General features: G+C 36.4%; 1 protein-coding gene across 1 annotated transcript; it reads right to left on the minus strand.

Annotated features, from left to right (window-relative positions):
• Positions 1 to 10,524: 10,524 nt before the first annotated feature.
• On the minus strand, positions 10,525 to 12,410 carry LOC131990052 (complement C1q-like protein 3). The gene is made up of 3 exons (XM_059355439.1): positions 12,190 to 12,410; positions 11,813 to 11,944; positions 10,525 to 11,213 (listed from the first exon to the last, which is right to left on the minus strand). Exons 1-3 carry the CDS (start codon positions 12,356 to 12,358, stop codon positions 10,933 to 10,935), a joined length of 582 nt encoding a protein of 193 aa, XP_059211422.1. The 5' UTR covers positions 12,359 to 12,410; the 3' UTR covers positions 10,525 to 10,932.
• Positions 12,411 to 17,031: the final 4,621 nt, after the last annotated feature.

Raw genomic sequence — 17,031 nt, forward strand, 5'->3', positions numbered from 1 at the left:
ACTTCACAAAAATTTTGCAGTAATTGAGAAAGTCCATGGATAAAAATGTGGGAACATTACTTTGATAATTACAGCAACAATAGTATCAACCGAACTCATCATGGAAAAGGATACAAAACAGTTTATTATAGACAACGTATTAACCTTTTAGTTTCAAGGTTCAAAGTTGTGTACAGTTTTTGATCAGGTTATAAAGAAACTTCATCTGATTTTTAAAAAATATATAAAACTGTTACTTAACCTAATTTAATTTGGAGGAAATGTAATTTTCCTGTTCATGTTATTGTAATCATGCTAATCTCACAAGATGTCATAATGACCAGGCTCAAATATGCTTCAGAAAGAATCAAATATATCTTAAGAGGAAAATCACACGATTAACGTGAGCAAAAAAAGACTTGCAGAGCTTTTAGATGTCAGGGCCTGACAGCTGGGATCCAGTGTCTACTGACCCTCCAAGACCTTGACCTGTCTACCTGCATCTAGCTGACTTGTTTGGCCTTTGGCCGGTGTACTTCTGAAAATGGACAGGACGGCACTGGTTATCAATTTTATCACATGCCACAACCACAGGCTTTCTACCTGGTTTAAGAGTTGTAACTTCGCAGTTGTTGTCCACTTCGAGATAATACACCCAGTATTTTCCAGAACTGATGCACAAGTTTCGACCACGTACCACCTGGTAGCCAGAGCCAGTGCAGATCTGCTCGATGCTTCTCTGAGCCGAGGGCTCGATGAAGGACTGCTTCGGTCTGTCGCAGAGTCTTTCATCCCTTATGTACCTGGGAAATGAGATCAATGTTTCACTGCAAGTACAACCAAGTTTCATGACACTTTGACACGTAAATACTTTTTAAAAAGTCATACATTTATGTAAAATGAATGCGAAAGTTCAGTTGACACGGTAAAAACTAAAATATAAATGCTGTTAAAATGTACATTACTCCAATGTATGATCTCCATCTAATAAGCAGCCATTTCACAATTAACTCATTGGTTGAACTCTTTGACTCACTTCGTCCATTTAGTCTTTAAATTTCTGTCAAAGGAGGACCTCACGATGTGTCGGTGCACAAAATTGTTGTACATATTGTTCTTTCTGTTCGGCTGACAAGGTCTGATGTTGTTCGCCGCTTGAACGATGGCCAGAGTGAACGTGACGGCGATCAGAAGGACGAACTTCATCTTGTCTACAGTGGCAGAAAGAATGAGTTTGTTAATTTGTTGTTCAAAAAACAATATAAATTCACCAGTAACTGCCAACTGCTGTACCAGCAGCAAGTACAAAATGAAAGTTTGTGGTAAATAATACAAATAATACAAAAAAAAAGTCTTTCAAATCAAGAACTTCGGTATATTCTAACATATATTTAGCTGATGGTTGAATTCGTCTAGAAAACTCAAAATAAACAATTCTCAAAGTTGCGTGTTTTTCTGTAAAGTGAAGTTCATAAAAATATATTTTGTGAGTGATGAAGTTTCCTCACCTGCTCTCATTCGTCAGTCTCTGTGCTGCAAATGTGGCTGTGTTGGTCTGAAGGTGATGTTGAAGTCTCTTTCTTCCCTTTTAAACCTCCTCTGGTCTTGTAAACATTTGATCACAACCAATCGTTTTAGCTCAAAGAAACAAACAGCCAATTAGAATACAGAATACTCATCTTTCACCATATATGTCTAGAATCATTATTGGTTCAGGAAATTTGCATAAGTGTCGAAACAAATCAACTGCAACTTGTATTGCTATAAATGAGGAAGTGCACTTTTTGTATGAAGATAGTGATCATGAGAACCTGTCAGGATTAATCACCTACAGTGTGAAATTCTAAGGCCATTTGAAGATTCATGCAAAGGTTGTTATTCTACTTTTTAATATGATAATGTTACTTATTTTCATTTAATTTGGAGGAAATGTAATTTCCCATTAATTTTATTGATCATGTGGCTATAACATATGGCATTCCTCAAGGGTCAGTTCTTGGACCCCTTCTTTTCAGCATATATACTGTGTATGCCGCCTTTGGGTCAAATTATGCAGACTCAAATGTTGACTATCATAGTTATGCAGATGACACACAGATATATCTAGCACTGTCCCGGATGACTACAGTCGAATAGAGTAATTGTGTCACTGTTTAGAGCAAATATATAATTGGATAAACCAAAATGTCCTTCAATTAAATCAAGATAAAACTGACATAATTGTTTTTGGTAAACAAGAGAAGAGGATTGTTGTTAGTAAATACCTTGAGAGACTGTCTCTAAAAACCAAATAGTCTAAAACCCTGGTGTGCTGATCGACTCGGATCTTACCTCAACTCGGATCTTAGTCAATTCAAATCAATCACCAAAACAGCCTTCTGTCAACTAAAGAACATATCCAGAGTGAAGGGTTTCATGTCCCAAACAAACCAGGAGAAGCTCATACATGCTTTCATTTCCAGTAGACTCGACTACTGTAATGGTCTTCTGACTGGACTCCCCCAAAAGAGCATCAAAAAACTGCAGCTCAAGTTGTGACAAATCAAAGATATCAGAGTATATTATTTCAGTTCTAAACTGGCTCCCAGTCAGCTATACAACAGATTTTAAAGTTCTGCTACTGGTCCATAAATCACTGAATGGTTTAAATCCAGAATACACAAATGGCATGATAATAGAATATAATCCCAGCAGGGTTCACACAGTAGATAGAGCCCAGAGTTCTAACTAAACATGGTGGAGCAGCATTTAAACTACCAACAGAACTGAAATCAGCCTCAAATGTGAATGTTTTTAAATACAGGTTAAAACCATTTCTCTTTTCTTATGCTTATGGATGAGCTCCTTACAAAACACTTTAAAAGTTTAATATTTTATTTGCACTGTAAGTTCTTTCAATAATTTTTGAACAAATTGTTATTTTATGCTCCATTTTAATCAAATATGTTTTGGATTCTGTTTTTTTGTAAAATACATTGAGTTGCCCTGTGTATGAAAGGTGCTATATAATTAAAGCTGCCTTGCCTTAACTTGTAATCATGCTAATCTCACAATATGTGACAATGACCGAGCACATGAAATTTGCATATTTGTGTCGAAACAAATCAACTGTGAATGAGGAAGTTCAGTCATTGTATGAAGATACTGATCATGAGAACCTGTCAGGATTAGTCACTGAATGTGTGAAAATGCTAAGGCCTTTGGAAATACATGCAAGCATACTGCATAACCTGCAGACCATCCAGTCAATACAGCAAATAACACAAAATACATTAGGCAGTGGCTATTTAGGGGGGGTTAGCAGGTCAACAATACATGCCACATAGAAGTGGCAAACATATATACACTGTTGCCCATAAAATTGGAATAATTTGGTTTTCAGACACAAAACTGTGTGTGTGTGTGTGTGTGTGTGTGTGTGTGTGTGTGTGTGTGTGTGTGTGTGTGATTTTTGTAACATTTCCTTGAAGCTTGAGTTCCTGCAAATGTGCCACACCTCCAACCTGATTGGCACTGGCTCAGTAAAATATATAGATATTACTATTATTAGTTTATTTTGTATATATCGTCAGAATGGATCTTGCTCAAGAATTAATACATTTGTTGCATTGATAGGCTGAAAATATTTAATTTGTTGATTCATATGCTACAGTACAGTACATAGTCTTCCTTTAATTATATAATAAATAAGCAGGATTTATTCCAACATTCTGTGACATTTTGATTAGTGACATTTTGTTTCTTCAATATTTCATCTTCAATATTTCACTGATCCTTTTATAATTTGGTGTGTATGTGTGTGTGTGTATAGTCGTTGTTCATTGAATCCACAAGAATCTCAGCTTTCCAGTGATATCAAATTTATGCCATTCTCAGGCTGCTTATTGACCCCAGTATGTAGAAATATCAATATGCAATAGGCAAAAATAATGCCTGATGAAATCTATCTTGCCTTGAACTGCATTTCATCATTATGAACTGGACATGTATGTAAAGAGGAGACTTGTGGGTACCCACAGAAGCATTTTCATTCAAATAGCCTCGGAAGGGAAAAAAACTGAAAGGCCTTAACTCAAACTCAAATTTGGCACGTTTTTTTACCTTCCTGACATGATATCATGATACGGTTGACTAATGGATTTCTCCTAGTTTTATATGATGTCAATATCTATCTCTGGATATTTTTGTATGTATTTAGTGATGTCAGACTGTAAGTATGCAGAACAAACAACAACAAAAATGTGAGTACTGTAATTAGTAGCGAGAAGGGGGATCCAGACACCTTTTTTAGAGGCTGAGATGGATGTTGCTGTTGCATTTCCATTAAAGTCAGTTCAACATGCACAAATAAACAAAATCCATCCGTGGCATACCTGTGGTCTCAACATTCTAGTAACATATAATTATACATCCCCATTCACAATGTATCTACAATAAAGTACACAAAATACACGTTGTATTTTTCACTCATTCACAAACGTGATTCCAAGCCTCCGGGCCTGAACAGTGAAGCCACAGCAGAAGTGCCTTCAATGTGCATTCTTTCTAATAGCTTCTATGTATCAATATGTCTTCAACTTCATACGTGTATCTGCACAACCATTTTCTTCTTCTGATTAATTTCATTTTTTAGCAAACAGGGATTTCATATGAAATGAATATCCCTTTTGTGGCCAGCTAGTCACTCTGCTGAGATGAGGAAACACTGAGACACTGTGGTTATGACCTGGTGCAAGAAAACCACAGAAGCATTGGGTAAGAATTCATAACACATGAGAACAAGCCAGGGTCATTGTAAGTACGTGCAATACAACATTATTGAGACAACAGCACATATGCTTCAATGTTAACTTTATTAATGCAGCTTTAAGCCATTTATTTGAAAATATACAAAGCAAAAAAACAAACAATTTTAATACAGCTTTACAAAATGTTTGCAGTAATGGAGAAAGTAGTGAAAATAGCAAAACTACATACTATAACACACGAGTGACCAGGCTCCAATGTGTATCAGAAAGAATCAATTGTAACTTTACAACAAAATCAAACATTTAACATAAGCAAAAGAAAGACTTGAATTAGCGGGCGGAGCTTTTAGATGTCAGGGCCTGCATGACAGCTGGAATCCAGTGTCTACTGAACCTCCAAGAACTTGGACTGTACTTGCATCTAGCTGACCTGTCTGGCGTTTGGCCGGTGTACCTCTGAAAAAGGACAGGAAGGCACTGGGTTGCAATTTTATCACATGCCACAACCACAGGTTTTATGCGCAGCGTTAGAGTTTGAACTGTGCAGTTGTGGTCCACTATGAGATCATACACCAGAAAGTTTCCAAGACCGATGCACAGATTGCCCGGATGGCCATTTAACACCGGGTAGCCAAATCCATTGCAGATCTGCATGACGCGTAGCCTATCTCTCAGCTCGACAAAGGACAGCATTCTTCTGTAGCAGAGTCCAGACCACCTTATGTACCTGTAAAATGAGATCAATGCAAAGTTACTGCCATTAATAAAGCACAACTTAGTTTCACGACTCTAGGCTATGTTCACACTGCAGGTGTTAATGAAATTCAGATTTTTTTTGCTCAGATTTGATATTTTTCTTTGGTTGTTTTTTTTGGTAGAACAGTGATGATTGTCGCTCTAGAGTGATAATATAAAAGTGACTGTTCACATCTGAGTCACATATGAGCACAAAATTGGATTTGGGCCACTTTTGCCTGCAGTCTAAATGTAGCCATTGTCACATGTAAATACTGTAATCAAAAGTAATTTGTTTTTAAAATAAATGCATTACTGTAATACCCCTTTTCGACCAAGCCGGTTCCAGGGCCGGTTTGGAGCCGGTGCCTAATCTACAACCAGTTCTTTGCTTTTCGACAGCCAAAGAACCGGCTCTCAGACAGGAAAAGTGGTTCAATAGTGGCAGCAACTCTTTGCTGGTCTGGAACCAAGAACCACTCACGTGTATCAAAGCCTTTAGTTACATGCATGGAGAGAGTTCTCAAAGTAAACTTTTCTTCCTTATATACAGAGTTTCAGCCTTACATGATCAAAGAACAGGGGGAAGTTACAGATGAAGTGATTTACTTAATGTAGCTAGCATACAGGGACAAGACATTGCAAAGTAGTGAGAGAAACTTCAAAGAAACAATAGAAACGTGGATTGGGAACCAGTTTAGATACTTGCAAATCAACTTCAGTAGGCTTGTCTGCCCATTTGTCCATGAGACATGATTTAATTCACTGTGCTGTTAATGTGTATTGTTTAAATATCAAGAATCTAATACTATTTTACCACACACGTCATGGGCTGGGAGCGCGATTATCATGACCAACAAGACCAACTATTTTTATTTGAATTGTTTAACTGCAATGTGATCAGTATAGGCTAGCGTTATCAAGCTAGCATTAGCTTACAACAAAGTCTAACACCAACAGCTTATGTTCAGTGTTATTACGAACAAAATCACCGTCCATAGTGATCAAGGCGAGCATACCAGTTGAACCAGCTGTGAACCAGCACCAGCCCAGCAAAACATTGAGGTTCGCGTTGGTCGGAAAGGGGTATAAGTGATTTGACAATGAACTCATTGGTTTAACCCTTTGACTCACCGCTCCCAGTCCGTCTTGGATCGTCTGTTGAAGGAGGTCCAAATGAAGTGTCGCCGAACAAATCTGTTGTACGCACCGGTGTCAGGGTTCGGCTGACAAGGTTTGTTGTTCCCATGAACGAGGGCCAGGGTGGAAGTGACGGCGATCAGGAGAAGGACCTTCATCTTGTCTGCAGGTGCAGAAAGAATGAGTCAGTATTGTCACTTGGTCTAAAAGCTTGACAGAAGGTTAATATCTGATACACAGACTGTGGTTCAGGACCATGTAACTTTACATTTAAGCTTTTCATCTTGGATGTATTAAAGGAAGATTCTCAACAAGCTCTTTTTTTCTAATTATTTGTTTAATGTATCATATCTTGGGCATTTATATAAAAGCAAACAACATTTTGCTATGTAACTATATAATGGAGTAAAGGTTTTTTACCAGAAAGATGGGCATGGGAACTAAGATTTTTATGATTAATGTTATTTATGTTATCATTAGTATTCATTTATTAATAATAATAACAACCATTACAAAAATAGGAGATGCTTTTTTTAAATTATTAAAAAAAAAAAAAAAAAAAATTCTAATAAACAAAATAAAATTGACTTTCTTTGTCAGTTAAAAATGCCATAAGAAAATTCATAAAAACGATAACAAAACAAGTTATTATAATATAGTAAAACTATGTATTTGATAAGGAGAATGTCTCACCTGCTCTGATCAGCCAGCTTCTGTACTGTAAATATTGGAGGGAGATCAATACCAACTGATGTCTGAATCTCTGACAGAAGTCCTGCTTTTAAAGCTCCTCTGACCTTATAAAAAGGTCGACACAAACCAGATGTTTTTTCTGTAAATGAGGAAGTGGACTTGTTGGAAGTGTGCGGTGGACTGGATGCTGGGAATTGTGCAAAATAAAATGCTGAGGCATTGAAAAATACAGGACATGACCTCTGATATTCATAAAACTCAACAGCAACATGCATGCAGTCTGCAGTGATGTGACTTAATACAACAAATGTAATATTTTTACATCAACACACAAGGGTGAAATATAGTAAATGCTCCAACACCTGTGCTATTTATGTAATGATAAATAATGAAAACACTGGATTAAAAAAGTTGACTTTATAAATGTGTTAAATGTGTTTGTAAATGTGTTAAAATAAAGTAAACACATGTAATCTGCATATATATTAATACACAATATACCATATTTTATAGACCTTTAGCATTAATTATAGTGAGTTCTGCAGGGCAATGCAGGGAATATATTTATGACATTTATATTTTCGAAAATAACAAAAAAGTCCTTGACAGGAAAATGTGATCCAAGGTTGGAAGTTCTAAAGATGTTGAAATCGATGTTGCTTCCAAATTAACGTTGCATTCTATCAAGCAGTTGCAGAAAGAACCTGTTTTTTAAATTGTTAGTCCCTATTACCCTGGAATTGCATTTCAGTATCATAATAGACATTTATCACTTTATTTGAGGCTTTTTTCTTTTGAAAAGTGCAGGAATCAGTGTTGGAGTTTTAAAAAAAAACAACAACTCACCTTAATTATATTATCTATTAAAACATAAAAAACTGAAGTGCCCCACTACCTACCAACCATTTCTTTATTATATAATTTTTAAATACAACATTATTTCCCATAAATGTCATACCCATAAATTAGGTATACAATGTCCCTGGCCTGATGGGTCAGTTAACGTAGCAGATTCACACAGACATCATCACTTTAATGCTATTGCATCATTGCAAACTGTCTAAACGGAAAGGAAAATGCACTTTTGAACTTCCTCCACAGTTCATGAACCAGATGGTCATTGTACAGTATGAAGAACTTGGAGGGCTTTATTCCAGTGTTTCAACTGTGGAACTTCAGATATTTTTTGCCGCTTTTTTCTTTCAGAGATTTCTCCTCTTTACACACATCCCCACCTTATGACGGTAACATGCAGTTTAACCCATAAGAACCCACGGTGACACGGGTGTAACAAACACTTTAAATCTTCTATAATCTCCCATATTCAGCTTTATGCTTCACATTAACTCATTAGATCCCTAAGCAACACATACTCAACACCCTGGTGTGGTGGTCATGTGACTGTGACAAGAAGTGACTTCTCTAAAATGTGGCTGTGACTTGAAACAGAAATGTGAAAAAGTATCTAATTTCAAAAAGCTTATTTTTTGTTACGAGGCTAAGTTTAAACCCATTTAACAATTCTAATCCGTTAATAGGGTGTCCTTTATTGCATTTAAAGTCACAACTTTGATATGTGTTATGGAGATGCAAACAAAAAGGCAAATGGTTATTTGTTTTTATTTATTATTGATTTATTATTATTTTGTTACTTAAAAACAAATCTGAAAAATAATTTGTTGTTAAACAGCACTATTAATGTCACAATTTTGATAAATGTTGTGGAGATCCAAAGAAAAAGGCAAATTTGTGTTTCTGTAAGCAGAAAATGTGCCCAATATATATGTCACATCACAGATCTTTCATATTTAGGGGTAGTATTTTTTTTAAAAACATCATAAATGTGTTCTGTGTGGTTCACTTGGTCTGTGGTATATCCCCCATAATTTTCCTTTAAGGATAACTGGGTCTGGGTTCTTATGGGTTAAAGCAAAAGCACATCATTTTTCCCATGCATTATTTTCAACTATAGCATGTGAATATTTTTTCATACTGGCGTCCCTAAACAGGCTTTGAATTACATAAATCGGGTATCACTGGAAAACTGAGACTCTTGTGCATTAATTAATCTTTTTCATGTGTAATGATGTTAGTCCCTGTAATAGCCAGTTCATTGCAGTGAGAGCATTTTTTAAAACTTGACCCCACTGCATAAAATTAGCTACCAAAAACTCTAGGATAATCACACCCTCATGAAAGCTGTATACCTAGGAAAGATATCCATATTGATAATAAGAGGATTTCTCAGCAGTTTAGAGAACAGAAGTGTTTTCTTCTTTTTTTTAAATTCCACCACAGCATGAATTTTTCTATGTTGTTCCAAAAGTCTTAGTGTATTGATATAATAGACTGAGGAGTTTTTGTATCTGTTAGAGATTAATTTATATTATTAATTATTTAATTTATTTAAAAAAAAATAGCAATAATCTGCATTATGACCTTTCGTAAAAATGCTGCTTAGAAATGTATTTAGCAAAGCATAAAACACATTTTATATGCCAGGCATAGCACACAGAAATAAAGAGTATCAACAGAAAGGACATATACATATTCAAAAAGAATGTAAAGAGTCGTATGTAACCATATGCACCCATTAAAATCTAAATCAAATGTTGTGATAGCTTATTTGAAGCTTGCTGTGTTATCATTTTAACGTATAGGTACCTCCCATTTTGTCTCATCTGTTTGCTAGCAGTAAAAAACTAAACTAAATTTCAGGTCACAGCAAAACGATTTTGTAGACTCTTTGTCATCTAAGCTCTGACTGATATAGTGTCTGTAGTACATTAAATCGTGAAATGTAAACTTTTCTTCTTAGACACCTATTTTTCTTGACAGAACACTTTTTTGTCTAAATAATTTAGTGGAGTTTAATGGCTGGAGTATATTGTTACACATAATCTTAATCATAAACCAAAAGAAATTCATGGCACGATCATGAAATTAGAATGAATGACCAAGACCCAATGGTAAATATGCAACTTCTGGCAACTAAAAAAGAATGCTTATATCATATATCAGTCGACAAACCCATTTGTTTTAAACATTTTAATGTCTCACATTAATACAACTATAAAACCTTTTACTGCCATGTTGCTGTACAGCTGGTGTACACCTCGTACCTAGAGTTGCAATGCAAACAAGCCTTGTAAAACACAAAAGTGGACATTAGGGCGGGTGAGTTACAATAATTATAATGACAAGAAAATAAAGGGGGACCAAGGTTAAAAAACACAAACTTACTTACATAATTTTACAATTGTATTTCTTAAATACAAACATCATCTTTTCATCACAATGAACTAAAACACAGGAATGATTATAGAATAATTACATGATTTTCAGACTGACATTGTAATGGGAATGAGTGTTTGCACTGATCTTTTTGTTTCTTTCTCAATGTGCAAACCTAATCAACTCAACAAGTTGTTTTTTGGGCAGCAATGCCTTCCAGAAATTCCAAATGTAGCATAAATTCACCGTAATGAAATGAAAAAAAGAAGAAGCAATAATTAAAGACTAATATTATGAGCATCTGCCATCTGGTTCAACAGATTTTTAACATACATGTTTGGCAGATTTTATTACATTTATATATTTTCATTCAGAAATTAATAGATGTGTAGTGCATTGATTCTCACATTTGAGTGACAAGAAAACCGCTGAAGATTGTACAGTAGTCATTTCCCCAAACATGTGAGTTTTTAGCCATGCGCACATACACCTGGTCTCCTGGCCGCAGCTGCAGGAACGCTGCATTTCCTCCGTTATCAGCTGTGTCATACTTTGACTGGTGATCAGACGTCAGGACGATAATTTCATTGTTCTTGAAGAGACTCAAGCTTGCCCTGGATTTCCCTCCAGCATGATAGAAGATGGTAAAGTAATAAACACCTGAAACAGGTGCAGTGAAGACACCTGTGGAAACAACAGAGTGGTGGACATGTTTTTTCTTTTCTTTTCTTTTCTTTTCTTCTTCAATTAATTACTAAGATGTCAAATAATAAATCATCAGTCGTCTTTAGATTTTTGTTTAGGTTGAGGTCGGGTCCTTGGTGGCTTCCCTCCTCTCGATTATTTGAATATGTGCCACCCAAATTTTGAACTCTCTGCCTCTCCCCGTATGGTCTGCTTTTTCTGTGGACTCTTTTAAAAATCACCTTAAGAGCTACCTTTTCAGACAGGCATTTGGATGACCACCATGCATTGTACATATAATTTCATAATGTTTTATGTTTCATTGTGTTTTAACTGTGTTTTAATTGTCTTATGTTCCCCAATCTTATTTTTTTCTTTTTATCTTCTGTAAAGCACTTTGTGATTTTATCTGTGAAAAGTGCTATATAAATAAACTTTACTTACTTACTTACTTACTTTTGTTGAGTTTGGCAGGCCTGTCAATGCCCTTTAATATCAAGGACCAACTTTTGGGGTAACATTGTGCATTACACAGATTCCTTTACATAAACATACAAACATGATTTTTTTATTATTATTTATGAGAAACTGAGAATTACCTGTTGATCGACTGTAGGCGCTGCCGATGTTTGTTTTCACAGTTCTGTAGATGAGAATTTTTTCTGTGTTGAAGGGTCCAATGGCCTGATTCCCTCCTCCTGTAGCTGCAGTAAATGCCACCTTGGTTCTTTCTGTGTCAAACAAAACACACGATCAGATAAGAATTTCCAGTCTTCCCATGTAAAATTAAAGCATCAGTTGTTTCTATGTTATACTGACAAGAGTAGATGCATTATGACATGACACAACTTTTTTTCATTTGAGTTGAAACAAAAACAAGTCATCCAAACTAAATAATGAGTATTAAAACAACACAATTACTGCTGAATTAATTCTAATTAATACATTCTAATTTAATCTCTAAATTTCATTTTACCTTTGTTCCTCAATTCCAGAATCTGGTTTTCGCTGTTCTTCAGCCTGGTTTCACTGTCGATCAGCCTGGTTTCACTGTCGATCAGCCTGGTTTCACTGTCCTTCAGTTTGGTTTCCACCGCTGTAAGTTTTTCTCTCATGGCAACAACCTCCCTCATGAGATCACACATGTCAGGATAACATGAGTGTTTTTCAACAGCATTACCATCCTCCTGGGCCAAAACCAAGCCGATGTACAGCAACGCTACCACTAAGCTGGTGAAATTCATTTTCCAAGTTGATTCAACAACGATCTGTCATCTAACTTCTGAATGATCCATCTGCCTGCTTTTATGCTGCTTATCATTGACCTGTTAATTTTTAACATCGCCTTTTGATATGTGGCTTTATTATCTTATTACCTTCCATAAGGAAGTTTACAGTTTGTTTGTCTGTTTACTATCAGGATTGTGGGGAAAAAAACAGTTGTCACGTTTTTCCAATAGTTGCTGCTGTCACGTGTTTGCAGCACAGTTTAAGCAACGTTAGTCAAGTTTCACAATGATAACAGCTTGTCCAATTTAAATAAATAAATAAATAGTAATAATAAGTATATATATATCTGTGTGTGTGTGTGTGTGTGTGTGTGTGTGTGTGTGTGTTTTGCAGAAACATACAATGCCAACATTTATTCTGGTGACTGGTTTGGACATATGTAGTGATTGTGCTTGCAGGAATGAATATAATAGAAGACTGAACCATTGGCCTTGGTGGAGGTCTGCACTTTCTGATTTTCCTTGTATCTGTTATCCAACTGATTTTATTTAGTTCAAAGAGCTTTAAATAAGACATAAAAGACAATAAGATGAATAGGGAAAGAAACGAAATGCAAAATAATAACAACTCACATATGATTTTAAAAATAGTAGCCTAAACTCAAATATAGAATGTGATTCCTGATTATTAATGTTACATATATTAGTGTCCTGCAGTATACAGGATTTCAATGCAGTGCGTTTACATGCACAGTTTGATCGAGCTATGCCTGAAAATCGATTTTGGCATCTTATCAGACTTCTGTCCTTGTCCCAGTTTACATGCAACTGAGAAAATCGAATAACTGAAGGGAACATGTCCTCCTCCTCAACACTGGGTGCAATATGTGTCGTTTCAGCTTGTTAATATGGCGCGCTTTTCGGTTGACCTCAGTTTGACAATTTGTGCCGTCGCTACTGATAATAACTAATGTGACCGGCTACTGTGACCGGCTAATGAACGGCTAATGTGACCGGCTAATGTGACCGGCTACTGTGACTGGCTAATGAACGGCTAATGTGACCGGCTACTGTGACTGGCTAATGAACGGCTAATGCGACCAGCTAATGTGACCGTCTAATGTGACCTGCTACTGTGACCGGCTAATGAACGGCTAATGTGACCAGCTAATGTGACCGGCTAATGTGACTGGCTACTGTGACCGGCTAATAAACGGCTAATGTGACCAGCTAATGTGACCAACTAATGAACGGCTAATGAATGGCTAATGTGACCGGCTACTGTGACTGGCTAATGAACGGCTAATGTGACCGGCTACTGTGACTCGCTAATGAACGGCTAATGTGACCAGCTAATGTGACCGGCTAATGTGACCGGCTACTGTGACCGGCTAATAAACGGCTAATGTGACCAGCTAATGTGACCAGCTAATGTGACTGGCTAATGTGACCGGCTACTGTGACCGGCTAATAAACGGCTAATGTGACCAGCTAATGTGACCAACTAATGAACGGCTAATGAACGGCTAATGTGACCGGCTACTGTGACTGGCTAATGAACGGCTAATGTGACCGGCTACTGTGACTGGCTACTGCGACATTAACACGTTTACATGCACTTCAGTTGTCCAGTTATAGTCAGATTAAGGCAATAATTCAGTTTTTTTCAAGTGTCATGTAAACATACTGACTGACAGGCTACGATGAATGATTTCAACCTAAAATACAATATAAACACATGTAGATATCTTCTATCATGGAGGATTTACACTGACAGGCTACAGTCTAGGATCACAACCTGATGGACAATATAAATAACTGTAAATATTTTCCAAACTAAATAAACCAATATTTTACTCAGCCAGTGCCAATCAGGTTGGAGGTGTGGCACATGAGAAGGAACTCTAGCGTCCAGGAAATGTTCAAACATTTAATGAACCCATGCATCATTTTATGGCTTGTTTTTGAGATTGTTAAGCCATATTTTCCTCGTACTGTATTTTATATCACAAGTTTATCAATTTATTGTAGGTATTGCTGAAATCCCCCTTTTCTTTAGAAGTGCAGGTATCAGTGTTGAAAGTAACAGCACATCTTTATTATTCAGCCATAACATCATAAAAATGTCAGTGTTTCCGTCCTCATCATACCATTTATTTGTGATATATTTACCAATAATAATAAAGCAATTAGGTATTGGACTTTTTTTTTTATTGTTGTCCCCAATGTTTTCAAAGTCCACCGTCTGACCTTCTACTGTAGTGATTGTTTCTGTCTTTCGTTAACTAAATGAAGAATTTAGCATGATCAACACTGTTGATCTCAGAATTATTTTTGATAGTTAACAAAAACGTGCGGGCCTTTGAGGTGGCGCTCTTAATTAGTTTTGAACATAAAGAAAGAATCAGATTGAGACTTTTATTTCTCACAATATCTTGCTTTACTCTGGGCCAGTCCTGATATAATACTACTACTAAAACTCATGTTTTGTCTGTTCTTGTAGAGACACAACACTTGTGCATGATAAGATGGTAAAGAAGAGGAAGAGAGGAAACAAAGGAGTTTTGGGGGTATTTTATATATATTTATATATTTTATATAATTGAAGGACTATTGCATTTAATCCCTTGCCTTTGCTGATGAAACTTACCACCTCATTTCTCAGCATACTAGAGTTGGGTTTTCGTCCAAAGCCATATTTAGGGTATGGATTAGGCCCCATCCCCTGTACTCTATCTTACACTGCAACCCAGTAGTCTAACTTACTAGTGTAGGTATTAAGCTATACTGTCTGTTGGGAACACCTGCAGGTTATATGGGGTTTACACTGACAGGCTACAATTTAAAATTACAATCTGAAGGACGGCATCAACATCTGCAGATATCTTCTATCAAACATCGTACATGATTCACACTGACAGGCTGCAGTCTAAGATCACAACCTTAACCAGTTACCATTCAGGGTCCTTTTTTTGAGAATTGGTGGTTGTGAACAGTGGATGTTTAGGGGGAGATAGCAGGTCAACAATAAATGCCACATAGAAGTAGTGACATCATCTGAAAGCGATGAACCTGAAGATTCATTTGAGATACAGCTCATCACTGTGTGTCGAGTTGCCATAAATATCTAAGAAAAAATGATGTAATGAATTGATAATTTATTTATTTAAATCCATTATGGTGTATAAAGGGTCATAACATTATTGGTGGCTTTCTGAAGTCCATTTTCATGTTCAACTATGTCTCATAAGTTGTTGCAACAATTCTTGGATTGATACCATTTGTTCCACACATTTGCTGTTGAATTTTGCAATCTTATTCATATTGTCACAGCTGGCTCTAAGCCATGACAAAACGAGAGACGCACCGTTTCAAATGAATAAGGATTAACATATTTATTTAACATAAATAATAAATTAATTCACAATATACAATAAAATGAGGTGTGAAAGTCAGTAAGATCAGTGGTGTAGGATGTGCATGTATGAAAAGTATGGTGTGTGTGGATGTTGTGTGGAGCATAACAGAATATCAACAAAACTCAAACTAAAGCTGCCGCACCACGCGGGAGACAGGCGTCTATCTGCAAGGAGAGAGAGACAGAATGAATGAGCAACATTTTATATAGTAAACCCAGATCACCTACACAGGTGTCCTCAATCGGCAGATTGCCGGGCTGGCCCGACCCCGCTGTCAACCAGCAACTTACTTCAGGCCCCACTGGCAACACCAGCAGGGGCCGCCACAATATCAAGAATGAATAAAAATGGTCAGAAAACGCTCCAGAATATAACATCTATATGCCAAGACCTTTGGAACAACATAGAAGAATCCATGCTGAGATTTGGGTTCAAAGACTTTGGTCATTTTGGAGATTTCTGTATTTTCAGTGATTGGATGACGAGCACTTCTGCATAAAGTAGGCATGTGTGTAAAGAGGAGACTTGTGGGAACACAGAGAGACTATTTTTATTGAGATAGCATGACGTCAGAGGTCAGAAGACCGATTTGAAAATTGCCAAAATAGCCAAACTTTGCAGTGTTGTTTTGACAACTTCCCGAAATGATTTCGCCCTTTCGATGAAGAAAAAAACAGCAGAGTTTGCCAGCGGGACCTTTGAATAATAACTTGTTAAGTACAATATAAACAACTGTAAATATCTTCTAGTATACCGGATTTACACTGACAGGCTACAATGAATGATTTCAACCTAAAATACAATATAAACACATTTAGTTTCTTCTATCATAGCAGATTTACACTGACAGGCTACAGTCTAGGATTACAACCTGACTGACAATATAAACACCTGTAGAAATCTTCTATTACACAGGATTTACACCACATGATTGCAACATTACTTTCTCAGTGGCAACAATATCAAGTGAGAATACAATGTGTTGCTCAATGGCCCTGAGCACATAATGCCACACACACACACACACACACCAAATTATAGAAGGATCAGTGAAATATTGAAGATGAAATATTGAAGAAACAAAATGTCACTAATCCAATAATTAAAGGAAGACTCTGTACTGTACTGTAGCATATGAATCAACAAATGAAATATTTTCAGCCTATCAAT

Source organism: Centropristis striata, chromosome 17 (assembly GCF_030273125.1).
Source record: "Centropristis striata isolate RG_2023a ecotype Rhode Island chromosome 17, C.striata_1.0, whole genome shotgun sequence".
NCBI classification, from domain to species: Eukaryota; Metazoa; Chordata; class Actinopteri; order Perciformes; family Serranidae; genus Centropristis; species Centropristis striata.

Bases quoted from the DNA above. Each gene is read 5' to 3' on its own strand.
- LOC131990052 (XM_059355439.1), bottom strand. From the start codon at position 12,358: ATGTGTGATCTCATGAGGGAGGTTGTTGCCATGAGAGAAAAACTTACA. The intron at 11,945-12,189 runs GTAAAATGAAAT...TGTTTGACACAG, and splicing joins TCTGGAATTGAGGAACAAAG to AAAGAACCAAGGTGGCATTT. The intron at 11,214-11,812 runs GTAATTCTCAGT...TTGTTTCCACAG, and splicing joins CGCCTACAGTCGATCAACAG to GTGTCTTCACTGCACCTGTT.